Source organism: Crinia signifera, chromosome 4, assembly GCF_055691185.1.
Source record: "Crinia signifera chromosome 4, ASM5569118v1, whole genome shotgun sequence".
Lineage (NCBI taxonomy): Eukaryota > Metazoa > Chordata > Amphibia > Anura > Myobatrachidae > Crinia > Crinia signifera.
This window is the reverse complement of record NC_139220.1, coordinates 236680481-236691145: the sequence shown is the minus strand read 5'-3', so window position 1 is coordinate 236691145 and position 10665 is coordinate 236680481. Positions and strand designations below refer to the sequence as shown.

Here is a 10665-nt window from a genome sequence, read left to right as displayed (position 1 = left end):
GAGGTGTGGTAGGTTGGGCTTCCTGCACGACTGCTGCATGTTCCTCCTCCACATAGGCAGGTTGGGACAGGGCTTTGTTGTGCAGCATGCAGCAAGCCTGGATGATCATCACTACTTTGGCAGGGTGGTAAAGCAGCGTACCCGATGTCCTGTCCAAACACCGGAATCGACTCTTCAAAACGCCAAATGTGCGCTCCACCACATTGCGGGTTGCAATGTGGGCTTCATTATACCGGTGCTGTGCAGGGCCCTCTGGGGAGCGCAAAGGTGTCATGAGCCAGGAAACACACCCATATCCTGAGTCACCTAAAACACAGATAGGAAGTGATTGCCTTATATGGTAAGGTATGTGTTTCCTTTAAACAGGACACACTGTTAGAAGAGCAATATGCTTGTGAAACAGCAAACACACACATTAGAGCAGATACAAATAAGGACAGACAGGGTAATATGAAAAAGGTACTTACCTAGTAGCCAGCCCTCTGGCATTTGGTGGTCGGTAAATCGGTTCCAGAGGGCTGAGTGTCTCAGAATATAGGCGTCATGGCAGTTCCCAGGAAAGCCTGCAACAACACTCAGGATTTTCAAGTGAGCACTGGATACAACCTGCACGTTCAGGGAGTGCCGCCCACGCCTATTGACGTAGACGTGGCCCCGCACGTGCGGTGCCCTAATCCCAATGTGTGTGCAGTCTATAGCTCCCAGCACGTGAGGGAATGCTGAGAGTCTATAGAAAGCCAACTTGTGGTCCTGCCACTCCAGCTCAGAACTGGGGAATCTGATATATGTCCGCCACAACTTCTTTAAAGCAAGTAACACTTGAGTAAAATGCTTAGAGAAAGTGGCCTGTGATACCCCCAAGGCCCATGAGGTCACAGACTGAGTGGAGCCTGTGGCCAAATAGTAGAGGGCACATATTAATTTGTGCAGCCCAGACACTGCATAGTTGCCTCCCCCAAAAGGGTCCAAATCATCTCTCACCTGCTCATATAAGTCCAACAGGTTAATGCGGTTCAGCCTAAACATCCCCACAACCTGTTGATCCGAGAGGGAGTCCAGGTACAGCCGAGCACGATACATACGTGGGGTACGCAGTAGTGGGTGGGCTACCTGGATCTGGCGCGCAGCTTCCTCCCTCCTGCGCAGCTCCTCCAAATGGGCCACATCACAGATAAGCAACTCCAAACCACTCTGCAAAATCTCCATGTCTCAAACCCTCACAGGTGTCCTTAATGATGTTGGGGTTTATGTAGGGGTGTTTCTGAGTGAAAATGAGGGCACCTGTGGTGAAATTAACCATGTGTGCACTTGACCAAAATGAGTTCTGGGCCAAATCGCCAAACAGAACCTGGTCTGAAATAAGTGCGATTATTAGAAACCTAAAAAGTGCGATTTGCGAAAACGCATTGCATTAAATAAGCGATTTGTATACTTTTCTGTACGAAAACATCTGGATGCGATATAAATGCGAATTTATCTCGCACTTTTGGTCCGCATGCCTTAACGCACATAATATGCGATTTCAGTCCCTTAGCGCATCCTATTAAATAGGCGATTTGACGGAGAAATGCGATATCGCCATTTTGTTTCCTAATTAACGCCAAAAAACGCAAATCTCCTCCCATAGAATGTCACCCTATGTGTTCAAATGTTCTTAAAATCTAATCAAATCTGGTCTGATGGTTGCTGACCTGCACATACGCAGGACCTGTAGTATGCATGTGCAGATCAGTGGATGCGACAAAGGTTTCAGTGCCCCTTAAAGGCCCACATCCTAGTGAGATGTCTCTCAGCAATAAGTTGGATGTGTTTTGCTTACAATGTAGGCAATGCTGTCCCCTGGTCCCGCCCAGGGGACAGGATAGCATATGATACATTGTATGTGGTCCTTTTGCATACAATGTATCTTATGTGATCCTAGCAGGGCTAACGGGCTGCAACAAATATTTGTGGCAGCCAGTGAGTTCTACGACTGCGATGCGAGGCACACGGGAACGCAGGTAAATGATATGCGATGTGCCACTTATTATGTGATCAGTTGTAGCAATGCATCAGAATCGCTTAAAAAGTGGCCATATCACACTAGTGGATGGGGCCTTACGCCGCAGCCTAATTGACATACGCTTGGGGTTGGCAGGGCCAGCATTTTACAATGTAGGGACATGTTATTACCATTTTGTAGGCGCAGATCTCTTTGCCTCTGCTGCATGATTACACAGCCACCCTGAGTAGCCTGGGAGTTATTCTGATGGCCGATATTCATGCAGATGATACAATGCTGCACTTTCAGAAGAAGCAGAGATGTAAGAAGCCGGTAAGAGGTGACTTTTTACACAAAATGACTCCTGTTTCATTAGCGTATTCACATACATCAGCTGCATCCATGCGGAAAGGAAGTACCCCTCCCTGCATGACATTAAATAGGGGTATGATGACATCCCCTTTCATGTGCGCACTGAAGGCTTGTTCACAAGTACCTGATCCATGCTTCCCAAATGGTTCTCTTCTGGGCCTCCAAGTCTTAATGCCACCAGCCCCCCAAAGCCTTAATCCAGCTCTGCCGATAGTTGATGGCTTTGCCATTGAAAACAGGAAGGACCCTATAGGGCATGGCAGCTACTACATCATCCTATCCACGTGAGTACAATGGCACCTACCTAATTATTGAGGATGAAATCTTTGCCTCGCTGCTCTGTGGATCACACCTGGCTCAGCTTTTTCTCATGTGTAAGGCAGAATCTTTCATTCTCTTGCGCGACATAAAAATCCACGACATTTCCTCTGATTGGACAGTCTTGTCCAATAATAATGACTATGCATTTTATCTTGGAAGTATAATATGCCATTTTCTAATAATTGATGTTGTTTACTCTTCAAAATAGTTTTAATACAGTAATAGTCAACCTTTGAAAGCAGGTTTTCTGGAATCATATGGACGTCAATGTAATCAGAGAAAGATGTTAGATTTCACAAATAGCAACCTTTTAAAAGGATACATAAGCTATTGTGGCGGTCATGATACCGGTGGTTTAAAGAACGACCACTGGCATCCTGTTATGGAGAGTCCCGACAGGGTCTCCGTATGTACCCAAACCATCTCTGTAACCTGCCTTGCTGCAACCTTAACCTAACCCCCCTGCCTTGCAGCCTAACCCAACCCCCCCCCCCCTTTGTAAGTGCTTAAACCCAACCCCCTCATTCCCCAGCCACACACTAGCCTGCCCCACATACTTACAGATTAAGATGTAGGATGATGGTGATAATATTGCATTTAATTGGTTATATGTCTGTCAATGTCTTGGTCATATGTACTAAAGTGGTGTAATACTGTGTCTGGAATATAGGGTATATACCAAAACCTTTTTTCAAAAATATTTACTGTATCATTCAAACAATTTGCTGCATTTTCCATGGATAATGCTAACCTAGCATTTGGTAAATAACTGCTCTATAAATCAACATGGGAGAGTTAATTAATTTTTACAGAGCTATTTCAGATTTTATTGCGTGACTGAAGTAATTTAATTAACCAAAGAATTAACAGAGGCTGTTACCGGCTCTGGGATCATCTGGACTGGGATTTTCCGTTTGAGAGCTGCTGTTTATTTGTACTGAATACTAGTCAGTAGGCTAAATGAATGCCATATAAATTACACATTGATGTCACTGGAAAGAGCCTGGACCAGCACTGATAAAGCATTTTGTTTTATAATCTGGTATCACTGTTGAGGTGAAGGCCATGCTACACCCAGATAAAGTGCTTTATAAGATGTATAATGTAAAATTCAAGCTTTAGAATTTCAAGGGTAGATAATTCCAAATAACCCTGTTCACAAAAGACATAAATGATTTGCACAATTAATTCTGAATTAGACACAGGCAATCAAATCAATGCAGTAAATAGTCCCATTGGTTTAGATGTATTATATGGAATGAATATTTTCCATCAATTTATATAGTTCTGTAGTTTAGTGAATTGGAGATAATTGGCTAAGTGCATTAGGCTACATTTACAAGTCATTTTTTCTTGCTAAGTTACAGCAAATCAGACTGATCTGCGGAGTTGCGTTAAGATAATGATATAGGGACTAATTTAGTAAGGTCCGCGATTGTGCTAAAATCGCTAATCGACAATTTTCGATCAAGTGCACATGCATGCCGCTGCAGCGCCATTGCGAGTCTTATCAAATGGCAGTCGCATCCAGGAAATATGGGACCACAGTGTGAATGACAGTGGAAGGTGTTGTCAGGGATACAATGTGGCTTTGAGTGGGCAAGGTCTGGACAACACAGGTTTATCCAGACCATATTTGTGGTGGCTAGTGAGATCACACGCAGCTGTAATGAGCCAAAATATGGCAGCATTGTAATTACATTTCTGCCATGCGATTGTAATTATTTAGCAATCACTTTGCGGGGCTGCGCCCAGCCTGCGGTCAAGAGCAGTTTCAGTTTGGATTTTATAGTTGTTGTTTTAACAGATCAGCCTTGAAATAGATAAGCAATCTAAAGCTCGGAGATATTTAACATTTTAATACAGTATATGATAATTGTATGTTGAAGTCTGAAAAATAGTTTTAAGGTGCTTGTTTGGGAAGTGCGGTCACCATTAGCGGAATCGTGCAGGACAGATGGACATTAGGCATGTAATGTATTATACAGGTACAGTAAATTACACTAACAGACATTACAACTTAAACATTTTGATTACGGAGCTGCTCCGCTCTTCAGTGTCCTTCATATACAAGACATTATTGCAGTTAATATGTTCAATACACAGTTTCTTTCCTTGGGTTCTGTATATTATACCAAAAAGGTGAACAATGGGGCAGTTGGGACCACTGCTTCAGGCCTCCACATATAAAATGAGCCCACCAGCATGGCATCAAAGATGACGACCAGCTTCCTAGCTGGCCACTCGGTCAGCCATAATAATTCAATTATATTTGTAGTTTTCTCACAAAATGATAGTTTGATAGGGGCTGATAGTTTAGGAGGGTATGCATGTCGACGTGGCCCTGACCACACCCAAACAGCACTGGTCACCTCTCAATCTCAGTATACAGAAGGTCCTTAATCCGTCCCTGAAAAGGGATAGGTTGAACGTGTACACTAACAACACCTCCATAGCCCAGTCTCCCAAGACCTGCTTGAAACTCTTAAATCTCTATCTCTCCCCTGGCACCTTCATAACCCACCTCAAACATGCTCTTATCACCACAATCTTCAAGAAACCCTTTATTGATGCTTCCTTTCTATGCAGCTATGGCTTTATATATCTCCTCCTCTTTACTACTTGAACAACTTTGCCTAAATATCTTTCTCTCTGCTCACTGTCTTAATACTGTACAATGTCTTCTGTCCTACCCACTCTCCAGAAACCTAAATTGAACAACATGCTGCATACAGCTAAATCTAATATACTCTTTTCTACTCTCATCCTAAACATCCTTGGAACCATTCACCTCTTAGGCCTTCATGACATTATGCTATTCTGGTACTCTTATTGCATTCCTATGCTATTCTGGTACTCTTATTGCATTCCTAAACACTCCCTCAGTGTCTCTACTTCTACCACATTCCCTATACTCTCTTTTTTTGGGAGTCCACATGGCTCTGTATACTGAGACCCCTGCTCTTATAATTTGACACCTCTTTTATTGTTACACTCCTTTAATCTTCAACGCTACCTCTATGCTGATTATACACAAAACTACAGTATCTCTCCTCTGCTGACATCTCACCGGCTATTCTGTCCCACATTTGTAACTAAAGTACCTCTCTGCCATTATACCAAATGGCTATTCTGTCCCAGTACTATAGTACCTCAAACTTAATATGTTTAAATTAAATTCATCAGCCCCCCCTCTCATCCCTGAGAGTCAAAAACCCGCTCCTAGTTTCCCTCAAAGTTGACTACAAGTTCCCTCTTTTATTTTCTAAGCCCCCTGTTTTGGTGTCACCCTTAACTCCACACTCCTCTTCACAACCACATACAGTTCCTCACCATCTCTTGCCCTGGTCTCCTTGGCAACATTACCAAAATACACCCATTTCTATAACAGGACAATGCCAAAATCCTTATAAAATCCCTCATCATCTTTTCTCTGGATTATGGCAACCTCCTACTAGCTGGCCATCCCACTGCCGGTTGTTCCTGTTAGAATCTAACATACTTCAGAAAGAATGATCTTTATTGTTTAACCACATCCCCTACACCACTTGGTAAATCCCTTCACTGGCCTCCAGGATTGAAATCAAGTTCCACACCCTCAAAGCTTAGAAAAGCTGTTCCCTGATACAAATTTGACCCTATCTCAGTATAAATCCATTCTAATCCTTTTTCTGCTTCTCTTTGAAAACCATACTCCAGCATCCAAAACATCTTCTGTGCTGCTCCCAACTCCCTTACCAACCTGACCATGCTCTATACTGAACTTTACTCCTTTAAGCAGCCTCTCAAAATACATATCTTTACCACCCTGCCACCTGATACCTCTTAAACCGCTTAGCCCATCTGCCCATGCCCCACCTTCTGAATTTGTCTCCCTCTGCCCACTACCTGTAGACTGTAAAATCTCACAAGCAGGGCCCTCTGAATCCTGTGTCTTATATCTCTTCTCCATGTCTGCCATCTTTGAGCTGTCACTAACTATTTCAGTATCACATGTATTTACATGATTTGAATTGTATCATTATAACTTCTGTGACATGCGACTCATCTCCTGCCCCGACACACAACTGTTCTCAGGGGACGTGTACATTAATGTCTCTTTTGTTTTCTTTGTATTATTCTGCTTAAGTATTTTCTTGCCAGTTTGGGCTGTGGAACTTGTGATGCCTATAGAAATAAATGTTGGTGATGATGATGATGATGGTGTGGTTTAACTGTCAGTGACACTCCATTTTAAGGAAACAAGACTATGGGGGTTATTCTAGTCCATTCTTTCTGACAAAATCCTTCGTAGATGGGCAAAACCATGTGCACTGTGGGTGGGGCAGATGTAACTTGTGCAGAGAGAATTAGATTTGGGTGGGGTTTTTCTTCAAAGTGAGATCTATATTGAAGTGTAAAATCATGCAGTCAGTATTTACCCTGCACAGAAACAAAATAACTCACCCAAATCTAATTCTCTCTGCACATGTTACATCTGCCCCCTGCAGTGCACATGGTTTTGTCCATCTAAGAAGGATTTTGTCAGAAAGAATGAACTAGAATAAACCCCTATGACGGTTATTTATCAAAGCTCGGAGAGATAAATTGTAGAGATAAAGCACCAATTAATCATCTCCTAACATTTTTCAAACACAGCCTGTAAAATATAAGGCAAAATCTGATTGGCTGATACATTATCTCTTACCATTTTATCTCTCTCCAAGATTTGATAAATACTCCTAATAACCTTTATATAAAACTACAAATAAAGGGAGTTTGTGTAACAAGCTTAGAATAGACTGATGCCCCTTTCCCACTGCACCTAAAAAACGGTAAATTGCCGATTTTCAGCGCAATTTACCGTTTTAAGGCTGCAGTGGGAAAGTGCCAGAGTTGAAATACCGTTTAAAGCTAAATGGTATTTCATCCCGTTTTTAAAGCAGAGTCCTACACGTTAAAATAACGTTTAAGAGGCAGTGGGAATGCCTCTTAAACGTTATTTAGCCTCCAGGCAGTCCCAGTGCCTGATGAGACCTAGTAGTTCTCACTTTGTGCATCTGTAATGAGTGCACGCGCATAATAAAGAGCCGCTCATTACATATGCGCATATGTAATGAGCTGCTCATTAGTATGCACGTGCACTCATTACATATAAGCAAAGTGAGAACTACTAGTTCTCATCAGGCACTGGGACTGCCTGTACCCTGCATGGACCCTGCATGGACCCCCGCTGCCTCCCCACTGCCCTGCATCCCCGTGCAGGTAAGTACAAGGGGAGGGGAGGTGGGGGCACAGGGCAGGTACGGGGGTTAGGCACTCTTTACACTTGGGGGGGGAGGGATTAGGCACTCTTTACACTGGGGGGGGGGGGTTAGGCACTCTACATTTTACACGGTTCACTGCAATGGGAATGGTACTTAAATGGTATTTAAAATGGTAATCTGCTGCAGTGGGAATGCTAATACCATTTTAAATACCATTTAAGATTACCAGTACTTTAAACTGGTCTGCAGTGGGAAAGCAGCATTACTGGCAAACATTGCAGAAATAATTTGCATTATTATTATTATTATTTGTATTATAAATGATGTATTAGTTCTCTCACCTCTGCTCCAGCTGCTTGATAACCACGAGTTCTGGTTAGCCGTCCTTCATACTTCAACACAACCTCTTTAGCTTGTCTGTTGAATAGAGTCACAGTGCAATCAATGATCAACGATCTTTCCCATGAATTAACTGTTCGAACTCAAGACTATAGAGCATTATTATCTATCTAACCTGATGTACAGGTATGTGCTCCAAAGCTCCACTGGGGCAGGGACTGATGTGAATGCTCAAATATTCTCTGTAAAGCGCTGCGTAATATGTATGCGCTATATAAGAAACTGTTAATAAATAAATAATACATAAATAATAATGTTTTGCTTGAAGTGGTAAAGAAGAAAATATTGTTTCTGAGATGAGAAATAATGATGTACTATCAAGAGATTACATTCATGACTTTTACCCAGTCTATAATACATAATAGGGTCCATTATAACATCACCTATTTTTTTTAAGTAACTTGGACATACTTGAGAGAACGCAGTTTCTGTCTCATAGGCCATGGTCTACACCGAATATTTGCAATAATTTCCTTCTGGAGTTGTATATTCTGAAATATAGTTTCTGGGTCATTATTGTCCTCTTTCCCTTCAGCATTTTCATCTTCATCTGAATTACTGTGACAACAAACAAAACAAATCTGCATAAGTATATTTCATTGTTATTGTTATTCTTATATACAAATCTTACAATGTATAAGCTGTAGTACATTAGATATATTCCTAGGTTACTATAGAATTTGGACTTTTATATTTTATTTTTTTCTCTCTCCCCCTCTCTTCATTTCCAATCTAAGAGAGGGGTATTAAATATATTTTTTACTTATTTTTATATATATATTTTTTCTTCACAATTTTTATTGTGTCTGGCCAGGCAAAATCGAATATATAAGGGAGCCACTATATATGGGATAAATAGAACATCCATACCCAATTGGTGTTGAATTAACCACACTGGATTTTGTCTGCAACTAATTGTGTTTTTATGAAATAGTTTTTTATCACTGGCCAGTGTTATATACTATATGTGTATTTAAATAATTTTCTTAGTCTATTAAATATTTGCATTATTTCAGATATATATTGTTTCCAGAGCGTTATATGTTTTTTCTTTGTATCTTTACTATAGGATTTACCTTAATATCAGTTTGGTTTTCTTAATTGTTTTGGGTTTCCATAATTTATGACATAGGAAAAGAGTATCTCTATATAATAACTGACATAGGGGGAAATTTACTTAGATCTATGTCACATGGGATGTTGCTATGGGTAACCAATCAGAATCTATTTCTTACTATTTATTAATTTATTAAAAAAATTGTGTGAAACAAAATGAACCACACACAAGTCAAACAGATGAATACAATGTTCCCAGCACAAAAAGCTAATTTCTTCAATAGTTAACCAAATACTGTGAAAACAGAAAGCTATACGCTGCAGATAACAGTTTAGACCAGTGGTTCTCATCCTTGGTCCTCAAGGACCCCCAACAGTTCATGTTTTCCAGGTCACAAGTGCCCTTATTATTCGCTGACACATTTTGAAAGATCCTCAGGTGGAGCTAATTATTTCACCTGTGATTCTGTGAGGAAACCTGGAAAACATGCACCGTGTGGGGTCCTTGAGGACCGATGTTGAGAACCGCTGGTTTAGACAACAATAGTTACACTATAGAGTGAATCCTATAGGTACATTGCTCTCCAAGGTGCTGAATCCTTCAGTGAACAAACTCCAAACTTTATTGATATGAATCTTGAAAGAAATGACAACTGTATCAATTACATTGTTTCCAAATGCATGAAACAAATTGTATTTTACATTATATAAGTTACTTCTATAATGCAATCCAAGTTTACTGTAAATAAATAAATAGATGGCTTACCTTTGTGGTGGGACGCTGTAGATTCCGGTATTCCTCCTGACACTTTTGTATCTCTTTATTGACTTTGTTGGCTTCAGTGCAGTAGCCACGCTCACCGTTGTCATTGTAGTACAATCCTTCCCCTGTCAGGAGGAGCTGATCTCTGTGCTTAGTAGATTATTCTCCTCCTGTTTTATTGCCTGTAACGCCCCTCTCTGTGACATAGCTGCAAGCTAGAAGTGTATAGTGTCAGGCTTCGTAGATGTATGCAATACAGCTGCATGATGTTTCTATACAATGCTTGATTTCTCATATTTTATTATGGTCATAGACATAAAAATTATCATAATGACTGAACTGTATGTCTAAGAGAATTGTGAGTGCTCTAAAACATGGAACTTGAAATTTAATTTATAGTAAAATAATAAACTGAAATAGTCTATTAAGAAAAACTTAGAAGTCTATAGGCTCAATCCAATGAAACATTAAGATCTCACAGTGAGTAATTTCGGCAGCCAGTGCCAAAACTCACACAGAAGTGCTCA

General features: G+C 40.9%; 1 protein-coding gene across 1 annotated transcript in view; it reads right to left on the bottom strand.

Annotated features, from left to right (window-relative positions):
- TMC3 (transmembrane channel like 3) overlaps positions 1-10358 on the bottom strand; it is an 81788-nt gene extending 71430 nt beyond the window's left edge. Inside the window, exons 1-3 of the mRNA XM_083180214.1 lie at positions 10142-10358; positions 8731-8877; positions 8262-8337 (exon numbers count right to left, since the gene is read on the bottom strand). Coding sequence (XP_083036340.1) covers positions 8262-8337; positions 8731-8877; positions 10142-10245 — 327 coding nt within the window. The 5' untranslated portion in view covers positions 10246-10358. The remainder of the gene's footprint in view (positions 1-8261; positions 8338-8730; positions 8878-10141) is intronic.
- Positions 10359-10665: the final 307 nt, after the last annotated feature.